The 27630-nt window shown below is 44.6% G+C and overlaps 1 protein-coding gene across 4 annotated transcripts in view; it reads left to right on the top strand.

Moving 5' to 3' along the window:
• Adgrf5 (adhesion G protein-coupled receptor F5) overlaps window positions 1-27630 on the top strand; it is a 95896-nt gene that overhangs the window by 42121 nt on the left and 26145 nt on the right. For all 4 annotated transcript variants that reach the window (XM_060369696.1, XM_060369698.1, XM_021643188.2 and 1 more), the window contains exons 3-10: window positions 5603-5657; window positions 18026-18184; window positions 20501-20677; window positions 20796-20905; window positions 22583-22641; window positions 23261-23406; window positions 24746-24967; window positions 26122-26325. In XM_060369696.1, coding sequence (XP_060225679.1) covers window positions 5603-5657; window positions 18026-18184; window positions 20501-20677; window positions 20796-20905; window positions 22583-22641; window positions 23261-23406; window positions 24746-24967; window positions 26122-26325 — 1132 coding nt within the window. The remainder of the gene's footprint in view (window positions 1-5602; window positions 5658-18025; window positions 18185-20500; window positions 20678-20795; window positions 20906-22582; window positions 22642-23260; window positions 23407-24745; window positions 24968-26121; window positions 26326-27630) is intronic.

Below are 27630 nucleotides of genomic sequence, written 5' to 3'. Positions count from 1 at the left end.
GTCAGCGTTTTGTCTCATCACTGTGTTTATCAGCTCTCTTGATGCTATAACAAATGTCTGACATAAAAAAATATATAAAGTCAAAAGCTTTGATTTTGATTCACAGTTCTAGAGACTTTAGTCCATGGAGGGATGGCATGGCAAACCACAAACTGCATCGCAGTAATTGTGTCACAGAGTAAAGGAAAAGCTGGTATCTGGCAGCTTTTCTTCCTTCCTCTTTTCTTTTTTCTTCCCTATCTCCCTTCCCTAGCAAAAGGGTAGTGACAGAAACAAAAGGGTGGGTCTGTTAGGTAATCCTCTTTGGAAATGCTTCCAGGATGTGACCTGACATGCCCAGTCAAGCTGATACTGAAGAATCACCATCTCAACTACTTTTTTGTACTTTCTTTTCCCATCTTAGGGTCTTCCATTGTTTGGTCTAGGTTCTCTTTGTCTTTTTCATTTTTATCTCTCACAACTTGAAGGATGCATGTAGTATGTCTCTTCTTCTAAACTTTGGTTGTGGGGTACAACCTAGGCAGAAGAATGGATCAGCCCTCTCTTTAGATTAAGGTGGAAACATTTGCACCTGTACCACACTGGTTATTCAGCTTATATGGTGCCTCAAGCAGGAGCTTGGGGTGATTTCCACGCTGAGGTCAGCCTATCCTCTCTTTCAGAAGTGAGCCCAGTGATTACTCTCAGAGTTACAGGCCAGACATATCTAACCTTGGCATCATACCTGGAATGAAGTCCAGCTCTGACCCACATGAGCTTTAGACACTTGGATAATTTTCCTCATATCTCTGAACCTATACCCTCTGTATAAAATGAGAAAAGATAGTATACCCTCTCTGGCTTGTTCTAAGGATCACATATATGTGCCTTTGCATCATAGCTAGTTCAGAGGCCAAGGGCCTCTGAATTGGTCCTTGTGGTCAATGTGTGTTGTTAGCCATCTCTGAGAACTCTTGGTAAGGTAATTGTCCAACTTGAAAGCAAAAGATTAGGTTGGCATTTGAGGCTGAGAACGGGAGTGAGGGCCTGGCTCCAGTGATGGGGACTGAGAGGTGAGGCAGCTGGAGTCTCTGGTGAGCACCATGTTTGCCATAGGTCCTTTTAGATTTTCATTTCCACCTTTCAAGCTGGGGAGATGGCTTGGTTTCTGAGTCATTCTTGCCGAGCAAGACAGAGGGCCCAAGTTTGATCCCCAGCATCTGGTGTCAAAAAGCCAGGTGTAAAAACACACTCATCATAACATTCTGGGGGAGGATGAAGACATGAGGACTGCCGCTGCTCACTGCCAGCTGGCCCAACCAAATTGGTGAGCTGCAAGTGAAAAAGAGAGAGCCTAAATCAAAAGCTGCAGTGGAGAATAACTGAGGAAGGCATCTAAAGTTAACCTCTGGCTGCCACACGTTCATGGAGACACACACACACACATACATACGCCTACATCCCATCACCACACACATACACACACACACCCCCACATACACACACATACACACACACCACATCACACACACACATACCACAACTACCACCTCTCATTCCTCGTTGATTACTCTCCCCAACTCCAGACCACCTCACTTCCACCAAATTTTTTTAGAAAGTCATCTTGTATGAAAGGTGGGGCTCTTGCTGGAATTGGTGGCCTCGTCTCTTCCGGCTGAAGCGCTGCCATCAGGAAATCTTCACTGGACAGAGTTGTCGCTCAGAGCTTCATCGGGAGAGCTTTGCATTAAGTGTGTAGACAGATCCAAGTGGCAGCTGTTTTGTCCAATCTGAAAACACCCCAGAGCTCTGTGATCCTACTTTAGCTGGATCTATTTCCCTTCCTTAGCCAGAAAGCACAATTTAGTAGAAAAAGCAAGTGCTAGTGTCTCATATTTACCCAAACTAGAACTTCCTGAGGAGTCAGGATGGCAAGGCTGGTCCCAGGGAGCCCAGAGCAGCAGCACACATGAGCACATACCACTGCCATTGACTGCTTTGGACATGTTATAAGCCTCTGCACAGGTTATTATTTAAAATGTAGGAATCAGAACTTAGAACACTTTTCCAGCTACTAGTAGGAGGGGCCGGTGGGAGTCAGCTTCATGAGATGACTCTAGCCTTTGCTTGTTCAGATCAAGGTCTTAGGACCTAACAGGCCAGTTCTGTGTACTACACAGCAGAGAGTGGTCAGGGACAATTTGTGAGAGCTTCACCTTGCAAAGATGTGTCCAGGAAGCTGCAGATAGCTACTATAAAGCAGCAGTTCTCAACTTGTAGTTTGCAACCCTTTTTTTGGGGGGGGAGGGCAGAATGGCCTAAGGTTGCCTAAGACCATTTAAAAACACAGATAGTTACGTTACAGTTCATAAGGGTAGCAGACTGACAGTTGTAAACTAGCAACAAAAATAATTTTATGGTTGAGGGTCACTACACCATGAGGAATTTTGTTAAAGGGTTGTAGCTTTAGGAAGGTTAAGAACCTGATATAAAGATTTGAGAAGGTTGTGACTTCTATCAGGCTCCTTTGCACGTGGGCAGCCCTGGTCACCCAAGCTCTAAACCTGTGGTTGTGCTTAGCCAGACTGTGGGAAGGAAAGGCAAAAGCCGAGACACTCCTTGCTAGTAGTGAAATGTATCTTGAGTTTTTCACACACCACAGCCAGTTTGTTTGAGCCCATCAAACACAGCTCAGGACTTCGGTGGGTGTCTAGCCTCTCCCAGGCCCCAGGGAGGATGGGAACAGGACTGCAAGACAAAGCCTTCCTTCTGCCTGGGCAAAGGGCCAAGCTGGCAGCAGGGGAAACTGATGGGAACCACCCTATACATTGGCTCTGTGACTTCAGTTCCTGTATGCGTACATTCCTCTGAGACAACTCACTGCAGAGGAAACAACAATTGGGCTTTCGAAATTCCATTCACCATCCATCATGTCTCTATTTCTTCGAGAACGTTTGTGAACTTTCAGGTACACGCTCCCTCCCTATCCCCGCTCCTTACTTTAATGTTCTCCTCAGCCAGTGTCTTTTAAGGATTTCAAGGAGGGGAGCACACAAAGAAGCCATTAATTTTCCCAGATTGTAGCTTAAAGAGGAGAGGGTTACCAACAAGGGAAACTGTTAGTTTAAAAGGAGAGGGGAAACTAGGCTTGGTGGCTAGCCCTCTGGAGGCAGAGGTAGGAAGATCTTTGAGTTCAAAGCTAGCATGGTCTACAGAATTCCAGGACAACCAGGAGAAACTTGGTCTCAAAAAGAAAAAAAAAAAATAACCCTAAAAATTAAAAAAATATATATTTTTAAAGAAAAAACTATTTTTAAAGGAGAAAGAGAAAAAGAGGAAGAAGATACCACAGAGCATGGAAAGATGCACTAGGCCAGGGAAGACTGGCTCCCCAAGAGGATCCCTGTTTCCCAGGGTGTTTCCTCAGCCCACACGGGCAAGGGTAGACTTTGCAGTCAGGCTTGCTAAGTTCAAACTCTGAGTCCCGAAACACAGTGACCTTAGGCAAAGTATTTGACTTCCTGTACCTGTGTTTTCTTATCAGTGAAATGTGGCCAGTCACAGTAACTTTGATTGTCCTGGTGAAGAGCGTATATTTTATCTTAGGAATTTTGTTATAGCTGAGCATGTGTGAGAGCGAATGAACTAGAAAATCAGAGTGGACCCAGTTGGTGGGGATAGGCTTAGCATTGTGTGGCATTCAGAGATGTGTGGAGTTCATAGGACAGGACTTACCAGTGTGTGTAAGGTCATCTGAGAAAACTTCAAAGAAATATGTCTTGTTCACTGAGCCTTGGAGTAGGGGGAGAGGTATTGCTTTGTGTGGCTATCTCAGGAGTCTCCCTGCAGTCAGGAAGCAACGAGAAAGGCATGTTAGGTCAAGGTAAGGGGAAGGCTTGGTTATTAGCTGCTGAGTAGGGAGTGTCCCCGTCAGCAAAATGGACTGCTTGTTACAGATGGGTGCTAGAAAAGATGAACCTGCGAAGAGCCAGGTGACACTGTACAGACAGGTGAAAGGAGTCCCAAAGAGTCCCAAAGAGTGTGGTGTCTGACTCTAGATAGTGCTTCCTGTGCAACAAAAGCTTTCTTGTCTACACCCATAGTAACAATGTGACTTTTGCTACGACCCTGTAGATCTGGCTATACTTATCTTCATGCTACTGATTAGGGGAGAAGCAAAATAAGTCCTTTGAGGTCACTCCACTATCTGATGGTGGAGCCAAGATTGGAGCTTAGTATCAGCAGGGTTTTGTCTCCTCTCTCTCTCTCTCTCTCTCTCTCTCTCTCTGTGTGTGTGTGTGTGTGTGTGTGTGTGTGTGTGTGTGTGTATGTGTATGTGTACGAGCACATGCAGATGAGTGGACCTGTGTATGTGGAAACCACAGGAGGATGTTTGGTATCCTGCTCAGTCACTCCCCATCTTGTTCCCTTGACACAGAAGTTTTCTCTGAACTTAAAGCTGGTCTGGGAGCCAGGAAACCCCAGCAATCCTTCTCTCTCTGCTCCCCACAGTGCTGGGGTTATACGTATGTGAAGTTCATGCCCAACTTTTTCATGGGTTCTGGGCATTTGAACTCAGGTACTGGTGCTTGTATAACAAATGCTTTTCTCCATTGTTCCAGTTTGTTTCCGAGAGTCACTTTTGGAGGAAAAGGTTTATTTCATCTTTCAGCTTACAGTCCATCAAAGGAAGCCAGGGCAGGAACTTAAAGCAGAAACTGAAGCAGGGAAGAACACTTGTTTCATGGCATGCTGCCCAAGCCTTATTCCCCTTGGCTTGCTCACTCAGCTACCTTTCTTACATAGCAAGGGCTTACTCCCTAGGAATGGTCCCATAGCGGGCTTGGCCCTGTTACATCAGTCAGCAATGAAGACATGTCCCCAGGCCAATCTGATGGAGGCAAGTCCTCAGTTAAGGTTCTTTCTTTGCAAGCGTGTCAAGTTGATAATCACACCTGTGGAGTCATCTGCCTCATCCAGGTCTTTGCTTTGAACCACTGTACATTATAATACCTAAAATTTACTTAGCACTTACCCTATGCCATTTTGTAGTTCACTTAAGTCTTACAACAACTCTATGATGTGATGCTGTCCTAATTCTCACTTCTCAGAATTGGAAAGTAAGGCTCACTGAATAGCAGTAATTTTCCTACAGCCTCAGAGCTAGAAAGAGGTATAAGTATATGTGTAGGTGATCTGACCGCAGGAGCCACCTAGAATCTAGAAGAAAAAGGCCCAGAGGAGGGAACTATTATGTCTAAGCAGCCTGAACTGCAGTATAAACACTGAGACTGCACAAGCTGAACGCTGGGGAAAGGTTGGGAAACTGACCCATGTTACAGAACACCAGCGCGACTTAGGATTCAAGTCTCAAGTAGAAAGCCTGGCTTAGAGGAGATTGGCGTCTCTTTCTAGACACCACAGACCAGGGATGCCAAGAGACCCGGAAGCTGTGACTCCTGCCACTGCTTCATCTAGAGGCTGGTTTTTACAGCACACTCCAGTGGTGTTCTCCGCGCATCTGCATCCATGTCCAGGCGTGAGGCTGAACGGCCCACGAGTGGGAAACCAAGTAAGACGAGGTCCCCAGTCTCCACTGACACGCTCCTAATTGTTCTTTCAGATTCACCATGAACATGACCTAGCAGGACAAGAGCCGCTGAGGCAAAAACGAGCAGGTATGTGAGCTTCTTGCTTAAAGCCTCTTTTATAAATCCAACCAAATGGCACAGGCTGTGACTGCAGCTGATCCTCCCCATGTCTCATTCAGGATATTAAACTTGGGACTTATGTTGCCAGGAAAATGCTCTATCTCCTTCCCCTGTGTTTGTTTGTTCGTCTGTTTAAGGCATGTGTGCATGTGTGTGCATGTGTATGTGTAAGTTAAAGTTGCCATTTATTCATCAGGAGCCAACCACGTTGTTTATTGACACAGAGTTTCTTATGGTCTGGAACCCTCTACCCCTAAGCAGGCTAAGCTGGCTGTTCAGTGAGGGCCCTAGAGATCTATCTGGATTTCAGGTGTGTGCTGAAATGTCCAAGTTTGGAAATGTGGGTTCAGGAAACAGAACTTGGTTCCTAATGCTTACAATAAAGCAAACACTTTACCAACTGTGTAGTTTCCCCAGCTGTGTTAGTCAAAGTTCTACTGCTGTGAAGAGATACCAAGACCACGGGAACTCTTATAAAAGAAAGCACTTAACTGGGGTTGGCTTAGAGCTTAGAAGTTTCGTCCATTATCATCATGGAAGGAGACATGGTGGCATGCTGATAGACATGGTGCTAGAGAATATCTGAGAGCTTTATATTCAGATCTGTAGGCAGCAGGCAGAGAGAGAGAGACACTGGGCTTGGCTTAAGCTTCTGAAACCTCAAAGCCCACACCCTAATGACACACCTCCTCCAACAAAGCCATACTTCCTAATAGTCTCACACCGTATGAACCTATCAGGGGCATTTTATTCAAACTACCTCTTTCTTTCTTTCTTTCTTTCTTTCTTTCTTTCTTTCTTTCTTCCTTCCTTCCTTCCTTCCTTCCTTCCTTCCTTCCTTCCTTTCTTTCTTTCTTTCTTTCTTTCTTTCTTTCTTTCTTTCTTTCTTTCTTTCCCACTTTATTCTCTGTGATTCAGTCTCCCAGTAACTCAGGGTGAACGACGCTTTTCGTTTGTTAAACATAACTACAAGGAATCCCATTTTCCACTTTATTAAATGATGCTAAGTAGCCACGTGACACCTTGATCTTTCTTTCTTCACATCATCACAATTCCTCCTGTCACTTTCCTTAGTTGTCCTCCTATACCACAAAACTCTTCCCAAGCCAGCAGCTTTTCCTTCCCTCCTCTCTCTTTCCCCCCCTTGCCTGCCTTTTCCTTTTCTGTCTTCTTTCTCCCTCTGGTGCTCTTCTTTGTTTCTCTTCCATTTTATCCTCCACTTTGTTGTCCTAGTGGACCCCAACGTCCCTTCTGATTCTTTCCCTAAAGTCAGGCTGTAACTGCTGTCTTCCTCTTTCATCCTGCCAACCCTGTGAACTCTCCTTTACCCGGTGACAGACCCTGAGCCAAAGATGTGTCCTTTTGTCCTGTGGAAGGCTGCCATGGATCAAAATGGAGCCCTGCATGGATGAGCCCCAGCTCTGGGTCTCCACCAAGTTCATTCAGGGCTCAAATCACCAGCCTCCCAAGGAGGCAGCTAGTGTCCACACAGCTGGAAAGCCATGTCTCTCTGTTCTGAACAGGGCTGTATATCACTCTCCTTAGCAGCTAAAAGGGGTAATTCTGGAGCAGGAAGTACCCTCACTTCTAAGGATTTGAACATTCCAAAATTTTTCCAGGCATGCCTTCTCTAAAAACAATCGTGGCAATGATAAGTTACCCTGAAGACATGTTTTCCGTTTATTATCCAAGGTGTCCTGTGCTCTCAGGCCCCTAGAGTCGATAGGAAGTGTTAGAGAGTCAGTGCGTCCTCTGCAGATGATGGATTTGCCTTGGTACTTTTACAAAGTAGCCCCAGGAACGACATGTGCTGGGGCCTGCAGGGAAGGATTGTAAATTTCAGTAAGAACGTGAGTCTCCAGCAAAGCAAAGGAAACAGGCGATGGGAACTTTACCAGCAGCTGTACCCAGATGTCTGAGTTCGTTCGCACACACACTCATGAGTTCACTGAGGGAGGAGTTCGGGTAGGAGTCAGGAAGAGGCACACCTGTTCTGCTATATGTATATCTCCCTTTTTGTGGCCATGATAGCAGGAAGCATGAAGGTTCTAGAAGGAATAAATTAGCAATGAACTTTCTGTCTGAGTCACTGGACCACACTGTTAAAACTTGGGATAAAATTTGTCTTTTAAAAAGTATATTCTTTGATAATTTCATAAACATATAAATATATATATATATTATATATATATATAATCACATCCATGCCTCACTCAATCCTTTGTTAATGGCCAAATCAATATTTACATTTGTTCTCTGGACATTATAGACTTCTATATACATAACAAGTCAGATGTCCATACTCACTATCTTCCCAAGACACATATTTGTATATGTGTGTATGTGTATATTTACATATACATGCATATCACATATGGGTATCCATCGTAAACATTATGCACTTATTAGAGTTATTGTATTTCAGGGGCTTTAAGGTGATTGAAAACCATTTGAGGCCTGTAGCTAATGAGAGAGCTTGGTTGGTAAAGTGTTGCTGCACAGGCATGCAGTTATGAGTTTAATCCCCAGCAGCCATATTGAAATCCAGGCTGGGTGGGGTCCACTTGTAAGGCCAGCACTTACGGGCAGACACAGGAGAATTCCTGGGTTCACTGGCCTACCAGCCTAGCTTAATCAGGCAAATCTCAGGTCCAGTGGGAGATAATGTCTCAAAGAACAAAGTGGACATAACCCTGAGGACACCCAAGACACCCAAGGTTGACCTATGGCCTACACACATACAAAAACACACACACACACTTACAAAAGTCTCCATTTGAAGGAACCTCATGCATCCCTGGCATAGAGGGGGCAGTCACTTGGTCCAGTCCCAGATAATGACCTGAAGGTAGGAAGATGGTGTCACGACACACTAGCTGGCATTTTAAGCAAACTCTTTTTACACAGTTTGGGAGGAACCTGTACAGAACCTGAAGATGCGTGGAGTTCCTTGACAGAGCAAAGTGTGGTTGAGGGAGAGCAGGAGGATCTAGGATAGGAAAAACATCCAGAATTATGTTACTGATACACCAAAGAAGTAGGGTCCAGGCCATCTGGGGGCTGGCACCCAAAAGTGACTGATGAAACTCCTATAAATGATAATGATCCAGGTGGTCTTTTTGATAAATTAATTAGAAAAAGAAACCAGAATTCTGGGAAACTAGCTAGGAGGCTGTGGAGTCCCCACATGGACCAGGGCTACAAGTAAGAGAGGAACAAAGCAGAAGTCATGTCTTCCCAAGGTCATTTGAGAAACATGAGGAAAGACATACAGGCACCGCTGTGACATGGAGAAGAGGCATGCAATGGCTAGAAGACAAGAAAGCATGGACCTATGAGGCGATGTGCTCAGAAAGCTGTAGAGAGAAAGACCTGGGCTAGAAAGGGTCTTAGAGATTTGCAGATAAACCCCCAATATGGTCTTGTCTGGTTACTGTGTCAAAACACCCAACAAAGACAACTTAAGAAAGGAAGAAACAAGACACGCACAAGAGCAAGCCAACATCAGTCAGCATGCTAGCAAGCAGCAGTAATTGTACTCAGTGGGTTTCAGAGAGAGAGAGAGAGAGAGAGAGAACCTGAAGGGATGGGGGATATGTAGGAAGGTCGCTGGGAGAAGTGGGAGGAGGAAAGGCAAACAGGATCAAGATCTATTATATACATATATGAAATTGTCAAAGAATAAATAAAGGATATTCTTAGGCAGAAAGAGGGAAGTTCCTGGTTTGTAGTTCAAGGTATCATCATGGTGGGCAAGGACTGGATGCAAGAACTGAGTGAGACAGCTCAAGGTGGGCCTTCCCCTTTCAGTTGACCTTCTCTGCAAATGCCCTCCCTCAGGGGCACACCGAGTGCCGAGTCTTCTAGAGGGCTTTTAAATCACAGTCAAATTAACAGTCAAAATGAACCATTCACAGAAATTTTCTTGGGGTTCTTGAAGAGAACATTCTTATCGTTTAGAAGTAACAAAAACATGGACAACAAACTGCTTGACCTAAAGATTCTGAGCTAAATTAGGAAGATTGCCTTGAGGCCTGACAATGAAGAATGCCCACCAGTTTGCCTTTGGCTTCAGACGTGACTGGGTGGGAACCAGAAGGGCAGGAGGGAGGAGCCTGGATATGTGGAACCCTTGGATGTGCTGGCATACCCACACCTCCATTCCAGAGCAAAGCCCTTACTAGAGCAAGTCTCTGGCTTGCCTGTGAGGAAAGCCTGACTTTTCTACAGACCTGACAGGCCGGGTTCATGGGTCCTTTGTTTTCTGGATCCAAATACTGTGCATTTCTAACCCTGTAGTGTGGAGCCTGGAGATTCATTGCTGTACTTCTGGGATAATGAGGTGTGTAGTCTGAGGGGATATATTGATGATGGAGAGAGAGAGGAAGGGATGGGTTCTCTCTCACTGATGTGTGGGGTTGATTTAGGTCCAGGTTCAGTTTTTAGACAGCACTGAAAATCAAGAGTGTTCTGCTTTTTTTTTTTTTAAAAAAAATCTGACTTTTGTTTGACCATTTGAAGGTGTTGGATGTTGTTCCTCAGACGCTGTCCTCCTTTTTTTCTTGAGATGGGGCTTCTCACTGGCCTGGACCTCACCAAGTACACGAGGCTGGGTAGCTAGCAAGCTCAGGATCCACCTGACTCCACTCTCAAGTGCTGAAGCTACATGTGTGTCACCATGCTTAGCTTTTTTACGCAGGTTCTGTGACTGGACTCAGATCCTCAAGCTTAGAACACAAGTAATTGACCAGCCAGGCTCTCTCACTAGCCTGTGTTATGTGTGTGCTTTAATACTCATTTCTATTATTATTGGCTCGGATATGCCAGACATGTGGCTAAGGGTTTTCACAGAGGATCCAGACTGTTTCACTTCAGGGTAAGAGAACAACCTTACCTCTAGTTTACAGATCTACAAAGTGTGGCATCCAGAGTCCCAGTGGCTCCCACAAGTTAGAAAGCGGTCCATCTAACTTAACTTTCTGGCCTTAAGTTCCCACATACTGGTTTTCAATGTGTTTGTTTGTTGACCATGAGGTCCCATTTCACGACTCTCGCCCCCTCCCTCCATCTTTCCCTCCCTCCCCCTCTCTCTCTCTCTCTCTCTCTCTCTCTCTCTCTCTCTCTGTGTGTGTGTGTGTGTAAGTGCCTGAGTCATGTGTGTTTGTCCATGGGAATGCAGGTGTGTGTGTATCACACCCTTTTGTTTGAGATGGGAATCTCTTGTTGTCCACTGTTGTGATCACCAGGGTAACTGACCAGAAAGCTGTCGGGAAAGATTCTCCTGTCTCAGGTTCCCATATCCTGGTAGGAAGAGCTCTAGAATTACAGGCCTTTGAATTACTATGTCTGCCTGTCTGCCTCTTTCTTTCTTTCTTTCTTAATTAATTAATTAAAAAAAAAAACATGGGTTCTAGGAATGCAAACTCAGGTCATCAAAAGCTCTTCACTCCCAGCCTCCATCTCACACCCCTTGAGTGGCTTTAAGGAGGGAGGAGGATTGGGGTTCTCTTCTATCTTCCCAAGGAAAGAATATTACATGAAACTAGTTCTGACAGCTCTAACTGTGGCCAATTCCTCAAATGGAGCATTTTTCTCTAGACTTCACAGTCCATTTTTCTGTCATATGTGATGTAAACCTCCTCTGCCACCCACACCTGCCACGTGAGCCACAGCCTGGGAATTCTGGCAGCTTTTTCCTGTATGACAAACCTTCCTAAACCCAGAGGGAGAATGGGATCCTTTGAGGGCATCAGCTGAGCAACGACTCAGTGTGGTACAGACAATGCTGTCCAATGTCCCTTCAGGGAAATGTCAAGAAACAAGCAGAAGAACGGATGTCTTTGGGTGTTTATTGCTTTGAGGTCAAGGCAGGGAGGGGGCAAGAGAGTGAAATCATTGGCAATGAAGAATCTCTGCCCCCCAGCAAGCTCTCTTCTCCTGGATGACATTGGCAGGTGTCCCTTTTGCAGATGGGAGATCCATTCATGCACCTCCTTAAGCTCTGCTTCTGAGGATCCTTAGTTCTCATCAGTTGCTAGGCAAAAACAGTGTTGTTTGCTTAAACAGCTGCGATTAAGACCCGGCGCTGCCTGTGGCAGTTGGTGGCCAACTTTCCAGAAATGTCTCTTTCAGATAAGTGTTGCAAGGCTGGCAGAGACTTGTGGGAAAGGAGAGGGGAAATCCTGGTTAGTTAGCACCTCTTGGACCTGCAGATGGGCATTGCCTGACACCAGTGACACCTGGAATGTTGTACCTTCCACTCAGGGCATCGTGGGCCAGAAAAATCCAGACAAACAACACAAAGGGTCACAGGGACGGAGACAAAGAAAATATAGTGAGCTGCCAGGGGGCAGCTGGTTCAGGTGGCAGAGAAGAGTGAAGCTCATCTAAGATACACACATGGGAGGTTGCGAGCTGTACTCTGACCCTCCCAAGTCGCTTGTAGCCAAGAGCAAGACAAAGAATGTCATTTTCTCAGGCTCCAAGGTCTTCGAGATCAGAAAGGGATAGAAAAGCAGAGTTTGGCATTTTAAAAATGTGTTTGGATTTATTTGTTTTATGTGCATAGGTGGGTTTTTTTTTTTTTTCTTCATATATGCACTCTTCGCATGTCTGTATACTGGTGCCTGCTGGAGTTAGAAGGGAGGAACGTAAGGTCCTTGGGACTGTAGTTACAGATGGTTGTGAGCAGCCATGTGGGTGCTGCCATGCAAACCCAGGTCCTCTGCAAGAGCAGTGTACTCTTAACTCCTGAGCCATCTCCAGGTCCTAGAGTTTGACAATTTTGACTCAAGCCTTCCTATCTGCCTGAGGGGAACAGGAAGGTATCACACTGATGCCTGAGCTGGTGGGTGAGTTGCCTTTCTTGCTGTGGTTCCTGTGGCCTCGATAGTGTCCTAAAAGCCATGAATAAAGGAATGGCCCAAGCAGGAGTCATCTTATGTTCCTCTAGTGAGCCAAGATGGCTGCAAGTCACTCAGGGGATCCATGCTTTTGCTCTTCCCAGAGTAATGTTCTCCTGACAGCCTTCTGGTAACTCTTTCACCTCACTCAAGTCCCTGCTCAACATCTAGAGCTTTGGCAAGGTCTTTTGTAGCCATCCTATATTAGTATTGCTGTTGTTGTAAAAGGGAAAAGTATCAGTTCAGGACCCTCAAGAACAAGTTCTCAGTACAAAGAGGTTTATTTGCCCTAGAGCAACAAAGGGCAGGGAATAAGAAACAATGACAGGAGATAGAGAATGAGGGAGAAGGGAAAGGGAACGAGGAAGAGCTGGGGGCAGGGAGTATTTGTCCTGGAGGACAAAGGACTTCCACTGGATAGAGAGGAGACAGATGAGGCATATGGAATAATGGCAGTTTATAAAGGTACAAGGGAAACCCCCATGTTAGGATGAGTTGTTTAGCATTAATTGGGCATTTACTGAGGTGAGCCAAAGGGGCTTTTTATTGCTGAACTTCAATACTTTGATAGCTGGGCGTTGGTAGTTGGTCTCTGGAGGAGTGACCAAATAACTGAATAGACCTGGTTGGTTAGCTTTAAGAATATAACCTAAGGAATTTTAGCGAGGCAGAGGGGATGTTGGAGAAGAGCGAGGCCCGCCAGAACCATACTTGCTACTGTCGAGCTGGCCAGAGTCCCTTCATCTATTATTATTAGTAGTAGTATTAGTAGTAGTAATTATCATTCTGTTACTCTGTCCCTTTGCTTTCTCACTCTTCTCTATTTCCTGTATAACTATCTGATAGTAAGACACAAACTGACCAGTTGCCTCCAGCAGAGGAGGGAGGAAATATCATGGAGACAAGGCTTCTTTTGCTAATCCTGTGCTGAGGCATTTAGCACCGTGCTGGAAACAGGCACCCAGTGAACAGTAAAACTGCAAGAAAACCAATAAATCAAGGAACTGACGTGTGTGACATCAGCAAGACTGACAATCAAAAGCCTTTGTCCTGAGTTTGGATTTCTAAGAGATTTAGGACGGGACAGATTTGTAGGAAGCCCAAGACATTTACTACAATATTTTTGTTTTTGCGCTCTACTTAAAAAAAAAAAACTAATTAAAATGTTAATTTATTACATGGTTATATATAACGATAACATCATATTTCTATAGTGCTTTAGGGCTCTGTGAAATGATTGCTGTTCTTATCTTCTTCCATTCGAGTTGTAGCAGGGTGTGATTAAGAGAAAATGGACTTTGGAGTCAGCAAAATGCCTTTTTCAGTCTTAGCTCCGACACTACCGCGTGATTCCAACTCTCGGCACCTCGGTGTTGCCCCCTGTGAGATGAGCATATTACCCTTTCACTTACCAGGCCCTTTAACGTACCAGGCAAGAGGAGATGGCAAGCGCTGTTGCTACTGTTGCTATTCATCTGCTCTTTCCCCTGGCATCACTGAAGAAGGGGAGAAACCCACGTCAGCTCTTTTGAGGTAAAATTAGGTAAAGAGCAGGCTGGAGAGAAGGTCCACAGCAGTTAACAGCCCTTGTTCTTTCAGAGGGCCCGAGTTCCATTCCCAGCACCGACAGCAGGCGGCTCACAACCACTTGTAACTCCTACCCTGCAGGAAGGATCTGATGCCCACTCCTGGCCTCCAAGGCTCTGCATGTACGTGCATACTAACATTAAGTAAATAAAAATAAACCTTCGGAACGCAAGCGGCTAAGCAAACATAGCAAGTGAGTGCCTGTTTGCCGTTAGGAGCAGCAGGAGATGTCCTAACATAAAAGGCAAAACAATCAAAGACCAAGTCGGTTAACGTCTGTTCTCTAGGGTCACGGTCTTCGTTTCAACCTTTGGTCTAGAAAGTCAGGGCTCCAGCCACCTGCACGTCATAGGCAATGTAAGAAGAAGGTTTTAGCAGTACTGTCATGCCTAACTCATAAAGAGTGTGATTTGCTTCGCCTGCGAATTCAATGCCCTGGATGTGAGTAATTCTCGGTCAAGGTCAAGAGTAGGTGATGCCCAAGGGCAAGGCTGTGGCCTGCCTACTGTTTCCAGGGCTTCTTCAGAGAATCTGTTTGCAAAAGGAAACATTTCCTGCCAGGCACAGTGACACACAGTGATACATGAGGTAAAGGTAAAAGGATCATGAATTAGAGGCTAGCCTAAACCACACAGTCAACTCCGGGCTAGCCTGGGTTTATGGGAAGACCTCTTGAGAAAGTTGGGGAGGAGGAGGACAAAGAGAGGAGGAAGTATTGGTCCCTTGTCCTCACCAGAGAAGGGTGACACGTAGCCTAAGGGTGACTATAAGCTCCTTAAAGTATTGAAGAATGTGACAGGTGGATGGGAGAAGTGGACCTTAGAGGCTAGTGCCGACTTAACAGATGCATGAACCCCACAGGCTAAATCTTCCAAAGTCATAAGATCCCTTCCTCCCAGGGCTTTATGCTTCCGGCTCAGTTTTGTGAAAATCTAAGCAGAAGTGCCTTGGCTTTAACCAGGAGTGGTTGACTCATGTTGTTTTCCAGGCACACACTTGTTCTGTTGTCGTGTTTGAAAAGGGCACAGGGAGCAGGGCTTAGGGCCAGGGAGGACCCTCAGGTAGGTATCAGTGTCATGTTGGGATGCAGCCATTCAAGTAACAAAGTAGATGATATAGGATTGTCCTTGACCCCACCCATCCAGAGCAGACACCGTGGAGGAAATCCTGTTTACATTCATGGGAGGACCCTGAGCTTGTGAATCTACCAGAGGGAATAAACATGATCACATGACTTTTCAGAAAAGAAGGATGTTCTGGAAGACAGCTGTAAATAGTGTGCGATCACCCTCTTGGAAATGTTCCTAGCGGGCAGCATCATGTGTCTGGAGTTAGAATCACACAAACTGATATTAGCAGTTCCTCCGGGAAGCTTGTTTTCATCACAGAACATTTGAGAGTCAAATAGAAAACAGGAAACGTGAAGCAATGTCACTATGCCATAATAGATAAGACTCCATATTAGACATTACAAGTGACTTTTAAATTTTAATTTAATCTAGTTTAGTGGCACTGTCTCATGAATCCCAGACTAACCTTAGACTCACTGTGTAGTTAAGGCTGGTCTTGAACTCATGATCCTCCTGCCTCTACCTCCCACGTGGCAGGATGACAATCATATGTAACCACATCAAACTTAAAACCTATCTTATTCTATTTACAGTTCTATAAGTAAGAACTATACCATCAAACACATTCCTAAAATATTTTTACAGACTTAAAACAAAATAACTTGAGTTCATTGCAGCAAACAGAATATTGCCAAATAGAAATAATTTCCAATAAAGTTATATTTTAAGACTAACATAGTTTATACTTCTTCGGAAATGTACATTCTAGCTTCCAGCAATAGATACTTAATCAACGGAGTTTTCTTTTTTTATAATTTTTATTTTTTTATATTAATCACAGGTTATTTACTTTGTATCCCAGCCGTAGCCCCCTCCTTCATTCCCTCCCAATCCACCTTCCTCCCTCATCTCCTCCCTGCCCCTTTCCAAGTCCACCGATAGTGGAGGACCTCCTCCCCTTCCATCTGACCCTAGCTTATCAGGTATCTTCAGGACTGGCTGCAATGTCCTCCCCTGTGGCCTAGCAAGGCTGCTCCTCCTTTGGGAGGTGGAGGAGGTCAAAGAGCCAGCCATTGAGTTCATGTCAGAAATAGTCCCTGTTCTGCTTACTAGGGAACCCACTTGGATACTGAGCTACCATGGGCTACATCCGAGCAGGGGTTCTAGGTTATATCCATACATGGTCCTTGGTTGGAGAAACAGTCTCAGAAAAGACCCCTGTGGCCTGATATATTTATTCCTTGTGGAACTCCTGCCCTCTCCAGATCATACTAACTCCCCCTTCTTTCATATGATTCCCTGAACTATGTTGAAGGTTTGGTTATGAGTCTCAGCATTTGCTTTGATAGACTGCTAGGTAGAGTCTTTCAGAGGCCCTCTGCAGTAGGCTCCTGTCCTGTTACTTGTTTTCTCCTACTTCCAATGTCCATCCCATTTGTCTTTCCAAGTGAGGATTGATCATCTTACCCCAGGTCCTCTTTCTTGTTTATCTTCTTTAGGTGTATAGATTTTAGTATGTTTATCCTATCTTACAATGGAGTTTTCTATTCTGAGCTTTCTCAGTGTTTCCCAGGAATGGTCCTTGGGATGGTTCAAACAAATCTTACAATTTCAAAGGAAAATAACTGTCTTTAGAAAGAAGACATAGAAGTCTAACTACAGGTCATGGATTTAGATTTCACTTAAAATTTAAAAAGAACGCTTTTGAAAGTATTCTCTCTCTCTCTCTCTCTCTCTTTTACCTATTTAAAAACATTCTCAATACCTCTGTGTCAACAAGAAAAATCTTATCCTTCAACCTTTTTTTGAGGTTGTAGAGGAGCCCATACCTTCAGCCGCAGTTGGATTTTTCATCCAGGACTAGAACAATGATTACCCAGTGACAGAGAAGTGGATTACTTGACTCGAGGATGTGTTTAGTAAGAAGTGATTGGGCACATGTTTATTACATGGTGAGCTCCAGGACAGATGAGTAAGGTCACCAGAAGGGAAAGAATCCATTCCTGTCCCAGTAGCTTACAGCTGGTGGTCAAAACATTTGGGAAAGTAGGGAAGAATCATTATGAAGTTAGATATCATCATATCCATAGTTTCTGGTGTGTGTGTGTGTGTGTGTGAGTGTGTGCGTGTACCCATGCATTTGTGTTTGGAGTAGATTTTTTTGGAGGGTTAGCATTCAACTGCCTGGAGACAATTTGGGAGAGCAATGAAGAAGTAGGAATCTTTTTCATTTCGAGTCACCCATCATTGGTTGACCACCTGAGTTCTGGACACTGGAGATATGCAGCAACAATAAAGAATGCACATACTGGGTGCCCGTGTGCAAGCTAAGGCCAGAGGAAGTTAACTGGGGAGTAGGAGTGTCCTGGAAGGCTATCAAGTTTGCATGCATGCCTTATCAGCTGTCAGAGTGTATACAGACTAACTACCCGACATTATAAAGACAGCAATTCCTTCCTGTGTGTGGAGATCAGAACTCTTATTGACTGCAGTGGCATGAGAGACCCTCCCTTCCAGGTCATTACTAATGGTCCTGCCCCAATCACATTTTGCTCTTCACACATGGCCTTTGACCGTGGACATCAAGGTTGAGGATAGGAGTTGGGAGAGAGTAGATACACTTTCCTTTTTCCTCTAAAAGGGTCCATTAGCAATCCTTATGCACTAACGTGCCCAGTATCCACATGGGATCTATCATTTCCATTGCTGAGGTGTCCACCATGGTGTCTCTCCTCCCTCGGCAAGAGCTCATGGTCTTCATGCACTTCTGTGTCAGTTGTACTAGGTGGTCCTGTGGTGGAAGAATACACTGTGGATATCGAGATCAGTTTTGAAAATGTCTCCTTCGTGGAGTCTGTCAAAGCTCACTTGAACAGCCTCAGTTTTCCAGTCCAAGGAAACGGCACTGACATTTTGAGCATAGCCATGACAACAGGTGAGTAAGATGCACATTGCTTGAAAGTGAATGATGGAGCATGTCAGGAGGAAAGGCCAACTGCTAGCTTTTAAATCAGCTCAGACACGGGAGACAAGCGTAATGACCCAACTGGTCCACCGTGTGACTTTATGACCTCCTACCTCTCAGAAGGAACTCGCTAGCCGTAAATTCCACAGCCCATCACATTATTTTAAATGATGACCAAAGATTTTCTCGTGGTTGTCAAAAAGTGCCATCCCCCTCTCCAAGATATGGACATACCATTTCTGACAATTTACGAAATATTTTCCCTCTGAGCAATATGTGGGTTCAGCAAGGAGGGGTTCAGTATATTATAAGCAGCAACTTCTTTTCTTTGAGGTGTTATTGGTCAGGAAGTAGGAACCAGGCATGTACCTGAATCAGAAGCAGGCCATCCAGCAAAATTCTCCCAGGATATGGTTTGACTTTGTGTTTGAGAGCTCCCTACTGAAATGAAACCATTTCTCCTTTGTCTCAGGGTACCAGGCCCAGAGACTCAGTGTTCCGTAGATGAGGCTACCCTTTGTCCTACAAAAGTTCTGTAAACTGGAAAGCACCATTGCAACTTGCTTGTCCCTCCTATTTCAGGAACAGCTGTTTGATTGCTTTCCTTTGAGTAGCATCCTAAGAACCTGATTTAAGAGTCTCTGTTTTCAGAGCCTTTTTGTCCCCCTTTTTAATGTCACCAGTGAGATCAGGGTCTGTTTGAGCTGTTCTTTTGACTTAAAATGTAAAGGGCACTTACTTGCAATTCTCTATCTGTGGTTTATTTCCAATAACAAATCTTTCTTAGCACTATAGGACAACAGGTATGTACCATCTTAAAGTTGTTGGGGGTCTGGAGTGGTGGGGAGAAGCACCTTAGATGGGTAGTTCTAGCTTAGGAACTTGATCTGAAGGCTTTAATTGTCTGGAAAAGTCATTTTCAAGTACACCAGGTATGTGTGGTTGTTGTTGTTTTTTTGCATACTGTCATTCCTAAATAGTTATTGTTTAGAGACCTTAATTCTTTACCATATGGATCTCTTTCTGACAGGTCTTTTTGCCATGCACACAACTTCCCCAGAGGAGAAGAAAGAAAGCAAAGGAGAAATGGGGTGGGTGGGGAGAGAGAGGAAGGAAGAGACATAGGAGTAGATTGATAGATAGCTAGATAGACAGATGATAGGCAGATAGATAGATAGATAGATAGATAGACAGATAGACAAGGAGAATGTAAGCAAAATGATACCATCACCTTACCATGCTCTCTAAGAAGGCACCACAAAAGGCTGTGAATTTCTAGATGCAGTGGCCATCTTGGAAACTCACTGTCTCTTACTCTGTTAGTGCTTCTCAACCTTTCTAAGGCTGCAACACTTTACTACAGTTCCTCATGTTGTGGTGACCCCCAACTATAAAATCATTTTTGTTGCTACTACATAACTAATTTTGCTACTCTTATGAATCCTAACATAAATATTTTTGGAGATACAGGTTTGCCAAAGGGTTTGTGACCCACTGCTCTGTATCAATGGAATCTTATGAAAGAAGTGGGAAATAGTAAGATCTGGAGAAGACAGCAGCTCCACAAGGAGAGCAACAGAGTCAAAAAATTTGAGCACAGGGGTCTTTCCTGAGACTCGTACTCCAACCAAGTGCCATGCATAGAACCTAGAACCCCTGCACAGGTGTAGCCCATGGCAATTCAGTGTCCAAGTGGGTTCCATAGTAATGGGAACAGGGACTGTCTCTGACATGAACTGATTAGCCTGCTCTTTGATCACCTCCCCCTGAGGGGGAGCAGCCTTACAAGGCCACAGAAGTTGACAATGCAGCCACTCCTGATGAGATCTGTTGGACTAGGATCAGAAGGAAGGAGAGGAAGACCTCCCCTATCAGCAGACTTGGGGAGGGACATGCATAGAGAAGGGAAGGGAAGGTGGGCTTGGGAGGGGAGAAGGGAAGGGCTATGGGGGATACAAAATGTATAAAGTGTAATTAATAAAAATTAAAAAAAGTAAAAAAAAAGAAAAAAAGAAATTCTCTCATCATAGACACCTAGTGGCCACGTGACATAAAACATTCAAAGACTCATTACTCTGCAGCCACTCAACAGTCAGTCACCTTTCAGGTGACATTCAGCTATGGTTTGGTGATGCATATATGCTCCTGAATCTCATGCAATGCTACTGAACTTTCTAGAAGATCAATGTGGAATTGAGCTATGGTGTCCCATTATAGATACTTGCAATCTACAAATGTAAAAGCAGTGACCGTCTTGTCTCACCTTACTCTTTTGGTTGACGGCAGTCTGCACACCTGCTGGAAATGACCTCTTGTGCTCCTGCGAGAAAGGCTATGCGTGGCCTCAGGAACGGTGTCTCCATGCTCTCAGCTGTCAAGAGCATGACAGTGCCCTGTCAGGCCGCTACTGCAGTTGTCTGAAAGGACTTCCTCCCCATGGGCCTTTCTGCCAGCTCCCAGAAGGTACTCAATTGTTCTTTAAAGATTTGTTGAATGGTATTAACTTTACTTCAAGGAAATGTCTTTCTGTATTGACTATATTCAAACACAGATATTCACATTTGGCCCTGTGTTTTTTCAGCATACATTACCTTAAAAATCAAAGTCAGACTGAACATAGGATTTCAAGAAGACCTAAACAACAGATCCTCTGCCCTCTATAGGTCCTACAAGACTGACCTGGAAAGAGCGGTAGGTTTGGGCTACTAAACTAGAGTCTCTTACCGAAGAAACTGCTTAGGAGGGATGGCTTCCCTAGCAAAATACATAAAAGAAAGCCTTACCCAGGTTGACAGCGTCAGTCTCATTCTCTGTGGACAGTGGCCTTCCATGTAGGGTTTCTCTATGTAGATAAGAACCCTAACACCACTGGGCAGTCCAAGGTTGAGCTCAGACAGTTTCACACTTCTCTAGCCTGGAGGTCACTAGGGCAGATGCTTTGCTTGATTTGATGGTTTTCAAACACTGCTTCCTAACTGGTGTGAACACTGTTAAGACATAGGCTGGGATAATGACTCCCCATCACTCCTAGTACAGTCAGGCTCTTGCCTCAGGACAGGAGAAGTCTCCTGCCTTAGCCCAGTATGCCACACAAAAATGGCAACTTTTTCCATGGTCCCTTGAGGGAATATTCATTACACAGAGTCCTTGGGCAACTGATTTACATCTCAGGCATATGATAATTCCAGTCACTGAGTTATATACTTTTAAGAAAAGGTGGGATTATACAATAGTCCCAATCTCCCAGGTAACAGGCCTACAGCACATATTGTAGATTTCTTGGTGCCCTCATTTCATTTCTGTTGCCATGATGAAGCTCTCTGACAAAACGCCCTTCAACTGATGAAAGGATTTGTCTGCCTTAAAACTGCAGGTCATTGTTTGTCATTTTGAGGGAGTAAAGGCAGGAGGGGACTCAAGCAACCAGTCATGTCACATCCACAGTCAAAAACAGAGAGGAATGAGTGCACCTATGCTGCCTGCTTTTGATGCTCATTTTCATCTAGCTTTCTCCTGTCTCATGTACCTCTGGACCCTCTTGCATAGACTGGTGTTGTCCATGGTGTGCTAGGTCTTTCCACACCAATTAACAGTCAAGATAATCCCTCGCAGATATGTCCACAGGCCAACATGACCTAGGCATTCCTTCAATAGAGACTGTCTTCTTAAGTGGTTCTAGGTTGGGGCAAGTGACATTTAAAGCTAACTATGATACCTGGAAACGTAACTTGAATCAGTCAATGCCCCTTATGAGGTTGACATTCAGAAGAGCAATATGAGCACGTCATCAAAAATGAAACTGGCTTCATCAAAGCCACACTTGGCCATCACACATGGCCACAAGTGTGATGGTGGCCATAAGGGTGCTCTTGACTCCCCATGGTTGAGTAAGTGATGCCCAGTGCTGTCTCTGACACCCCAAAACAGGTTTCTGCTCCTCACCTCAGAATACACACAAGTGCTGTGTGTCTGGCAGAGATGGAGATTTCTAGGAAGACACCTAAATGTCCTTAGAAGGTCTGTCTTTGAATATTGTCAGGCTTGGTGTAGGATCCTTTCAATCCACCTCCCTCCACCTTCTCTTCCACTTGGAGTTTGATGCCACTCACTCTCTCCCTTCCCACAGCCTCTCTAGTCTTTCTCTCTCCTGCCTTTCCCCTGAGCTGTCTTTTTGTGTGCTTAATCTACTGCGTGCTTCTCTAAAAGCTAAGACCAAGACAAGTTTTTAGAAGCTACTCTATCAAAGCTCTGCCAAGGCTGCCACTAGCAAAATACATAAAAGAAAGCCTTCCTCAGGTTGACAAAGCGTATGTGTAAACATTGGTATCTCTTACCAGCCTCAGATCATTCTCTTGCTTTATTTTCCAGTTCCGAGAGGGTTACAAAACTTTACCAGGATTCAGATCGGTGACTGTGACACAGTTCACGTAAGAATGATGTAATTTTCTCATTTTTCTATGAGGGCAGAAACCAATACACCAGAGCTATCTGTTATGTGGGGTGCTCAGATGAGCATGGCAGAGGTGAGAGCTATTACCAGACCACAGTGGCGAACCGGAAAAGGGAACATCAAGGTGTGTTCCTACCCTTTATGGACGGACCTCCTTTGCAGTAAGGAAACACAAAGGTGTGTTCATCTCATGCATGAAAGAATTTTGCAGACAGAAATACATCTGCAGTTCTGAGAGTTTGAAATGTGAAAACGGAAGCATATTGGATAGCAACGTTAAAGGCATCACTAGAAGATTCTGCTAGGCAGACAGATCTCAGGGTCTCCTGGTGTACCATGAAGGGCTCCACTGGAGCCTGGAAACCTTGTGGGTTCATCTTACTGTTCCCCATCTAGTTACTTTTCTCATTTATATTCCTGGGAAGGTCTTACCTTGGGCTCTCAGCTAACATTTAAAGACAGGCTTATTTTACTGATTCCTTGATGATGGAACGCAGCTGGCCTCTGCTATTTCGCTCTTCCATGCAATAAGCCACAGGGATCTAGGCTCCGCTAGATGAATTATTGCTTCACTGAACTGGGTGGTCTTTGTGCAGCAATGGCAGCGTGGTTGTGGACGTTGAGGTCCAGGTTACATTGTCACCACTGCCTGGATCTATTCACAAAGCCAATGAGCAAGTCACACAGAACCTCAACCAGACTTACAGAATGGACTACAGCTCCTTCCAAGGAACGCCAAACAGTAAGTGGGCCATACTTCATTGACACACCTGTTTATCCGGGGTCAGGCATGGCAAGGATGTTGATTGAACCTAGGAAATAGATCACAGAGATGTTTGCATATCCGTGGGTACTGCCGCGTTATTCACACTGTTGAGGAAATAGAGTCTGCCCAGATATCTGCCAACAAATAAACAGGTAATGAAATCTCAGAGTGTGTGTGTGTGTATACATATATGTGTGTATGTATATAGATGTATGTATATAGCACATGCACATGTACACACACACATATATATGCATATATATATGCGATTTTTCTAGTCTGTCAAGAAAAATTAAATTATGAAATTTCCAGGAAAATAGATGAATCTGGAAAAAAATGCTAAGCCAGGTGTACCAGACTGGCTTTTAATGTGTAACAAGAAAGACGAGAGGAAGCTCCTGGTGGTGGAAAAGGCTGAGGGAGAAGTTGGTAAGAGGAGACCCAATAACAACAACAAAAATTTTAATGCCATAATGAGCCGGGTGGTGGTGACGACACATGCCTTTAATCCCAGCACCCAGGAGGCAGAGGCAGGTGGAGCTCTCTGAGTTTGAGGCCTGCTTGATGGACAGATTATGTGCCAGGGCAGCCAGGGGTACACGGAGAAACCCTGTCTTGAGGCAAGCAAGCAAACAAAAAAAAATACCATAATGAAATTTAATACTTTGAATACTAAAAATAAAGTTGGGCAGAGGACAAAGACCTAGGAAATCATGATGATGTTTTATAGTGTGGAGGCCAGGAGCATTGCAGGCCAGCCTGTCCCTCTTTGACTGCAGCGGGAGAGTCAGGGAGATGGGGACAGGGATTTACAGTGGAACCACAGGGCCCGTGACTGTCCTACGTCCACACATTCAAAAGGTCCATAACCGTAAGGCTGTCGCCGTGGTGGACGGGGAACAGAACCAGCAGATGCTGATACTGAATACAGTCCCGTCGCTGCCTTGGAGGGCAGGTCTCAGCACGCACGTGCACCACACCAGCTCTGCCACGGCCCTTCCCCAACAAGGATGCATGGGGAGGCTTCCAAAATGCCGTTCCAGGTCATTTAAAATTGTGATGGAAAATCCATGACTTTCAGTACCCCCTTCCATTTGACAGCTGGGGCTCAGACATGGGCTCTGGTGCGTCAGTGGGTGATGGGACCTTTGGTACGCAAAGGATGGTCAGGAGAGCCTGTGAGCATGATATCAGAAGACAGGTGCTGAGAAGAGCCCTCAAGAATCCTGAGAGGCAAAGCCTGCGGAGCCAGTCCCACGGCTTGGAGCTCACTGATGTGTATGTAGGCCCTCACGCCTTTTCTTTGGGTTTCCAGACGAAACAAAGTTCACCATCATACCAGATGTCATCTTTGAAGGGGACAATGTGACCCTGGAGTGTGAAAATGAAATTGTGTCCTCCAATACGTCTTGGTACTATGGAGAAAAACACTCCGAGATCCCGAACAGCGACAGATTCTCCATTCACACCACAGTCCTCAACAATATGAGCCTCGTCTCCCGCCTCACCATTTATAACTTCACACGGCGCGACGCAGGTGGGTGTCTGACCAGAGACTTGGGGGAGGCAGCCCACAGAGCAGGGGCTGGGGGTAAGCCGTCCGCAAGAAGCCTGATGGCTCATGTTCTGTGTATGTATGTGTATGTATGTGTGCAAATGTTGTGTAGGTGTGTGTTCATATCCATGGGAGGCCAGATTCCAGGATGTCTTTCTTTATTGCTCCCACCTTAGTTTTTGAGACAGGGTCTCTCACTGAGTGCAGCACCCAGCAATCTACTGGTCAATGGGGCCTGGGAACCCATCTGTCTCTGCCTCCCTGGCTCTATAGTTACAAATGTGTGCCGCCATTTCATCATCTTTTTGTACAAGTTCTGGGGATCCGAACTCAGATCCTCATGCTTGCACAGCAGACCACCGAACCATCTCCCCGATGACCCAAGGCACTGTTTTTAATGACGTTTAAAATACGGTGATTTACTTTCGAACTTTACATGTATGTAGTATGGTTTATGATTTTTAATTAACCTATAAAAATGTAGTTTGAGGAGATAAAATTGGCATAGAACACCCTGGATGTATTTTAAGTATACAACTTGTTAAATTTGACACATATATTTGAAAAGGTATCACCAAAATCAAGGTGATGAGGATATCCAGCCTCCCCAAATGTTCTTTTCCCCTATAGCAATCCCTCTCTTTGGCTTTCTCCACCTTCCTACCTACTCTAAGAAACCATGAAAACATACATTTTAGTTCTTCACCACATTCCCGTATTTAATAACCCCACTTAGGACCAGGTATCAGTAGGACCAACTCTCTTCCTCTGCCCAAGAACAGGAGCTATCGATACATGAGCCTGATTGCGTCTTTGCAGATTCCTATTCTACCACAGGATTAAAGAGCATGCCAGAATTACTCGAGGTCCTCCACTTCTCCAAGAGTTACCAATTTCACTTCCCTGTGTCTTCTAATCTCACACCTGAGCCTAAGTATGCAGCAATCAAGACCTTCTTTCTACTTTTTACCTTACATCATTAGACATGTCAGCCCTGGCTTGACAGCTTCTGAATATTCCTTGAGGGGTCCTTGAATCAAGTCTCAGACGCTATAATACAAAGAGATGAGGTTCAATTTTATTAAAAGACCTTTATAGGGGTGCTAATAATTCATAATTTTGTTTATTCTTTGAAGGCATATATGGTTGCAACCTGACATTGGATATTTTTGAATTTGGGACATCCAGAAGAGTAGATGTCACCCCCATCCGGATTTTGGCCCAGGAAGAAAGAAAGGTGGTGTGTGATAACAATCTTATATCACTGAACTGCTGCAGTGAGAATATTGCCAACTGGAGCAAAATTGAATGGAAGCAGGAAGGGAAAATAAGCATTCTAGGTAAGAATGGTAGATTGAGACCTTTTGCAAAGAGAGCCCTTTGCTTGTCTCTCAGCCAAGAAAAAAAAGGGGGGAGGGAGAGATTTTGTGGGCAGAGGAGAAATGGTGTTTGTTCTGGCCCATGAGAATAAAGCACTAGGTTTGACGACAACTCCAGCCTAAATACTCTACAACACACCTCCAAAGGATCTCTCACGCAAGCATCGACAAGATTCTAGCAGCTAAAAGCCCGAGAGAAAGTGACCCCATGACTTAGGTCCATAGCATGGCCCACCCTTCCTTTCCATCCTTAGCAAAGAGCTAAAACTACGGTCACAAAGTTTTCACCTAGGCCCGCCGGGACATCTCATTTCTTTCCTCGCTTATGTATTTGCATCAGGTTTTTTTTTTTTCTGTCTCTCTGTTCCCAGCTTGCATTTCTCTGCAGACCTATCTCATTCAGTTGCTTCATGTCCATTTCTACTCATTTACTTTTTTTGCATGTATATGTATAGATATAGATATCTATATCTATATATATCTTTATATATATATATTTACTCATCATTTACTTTTTTTGCATATATATGTATATATATGTGTGTGTGTGTGTGTGTGTGTGTGTGTGTGTGTGGCATGTGTGTTTACATGTGTTGACCTGTACAGTTTTGGGGGTGCGCATGTGTGGAGGGCAAGGGATGATAACTGAGCATCTTCCTTGAGTGCCTTGTCTTGAACCCAGAGCTCAGGAATTCTGCTAGCATAGCTAGCCTGATTGATCCAGGGATCTCCTGTCTCCCTTCCGCATCTGAGACTAGGCAGGCTGCAACGTTTGTATGGAATCCAGCGATCTAACTTCAGTCCTCCTGAAAGTGTTTTAACCACTGATCCCTCTTTCCAACTCTGCCTTTGTTTGCCCTGAGATCCAAACTGAAGTTCCCCACCCTCCAATTTATACTAATAAACGAGAAAGAAAAGCAGCAAAGGTGTCGAGACATGGATCAGCTCTTACAGAGAACCATGGTTTGGCTCCCAGCACCCACAGAGCAGCTTGCTACCATCTGTGACTCCAGATCTAAGGGATCTGATACTCTGTTCTGACCTCTGTGGACACAGTGCACACACATGCCACACTGATGGACGTAGAAGCAAAACACTCAGACACATAGCATAAGATAGATAAGTCTTTTAAAAACTTACAGCAAAAATAGTGGCTTAAAACTTTGACAAAAAATGATAATGTGTTAAAAAAAAAAAAAGAATATGATTGAGTTTGAAGCTAGTATTTTTACCTCCACAAGGAAATTAGGATCCAGATTAAATAAC

Source organism: Meriones unguiculatus, chromosome 16 (assembly GCF_030254825.1).
Source record: "Meriones unguiculatus strain TT.TT164.6M chromosome 16, Bangor_MerUng_6.1, whole genome shotgun sequence".
Lineage (NCBI taxonomy): Eukaryota > Metazoa > Chordata > Mammalia > Rodentia > Muridae > Meriones > Meriones unguiculatus.
This window is presented reverse-complemented; position numbering and strand designations above follow the sequence as displayed.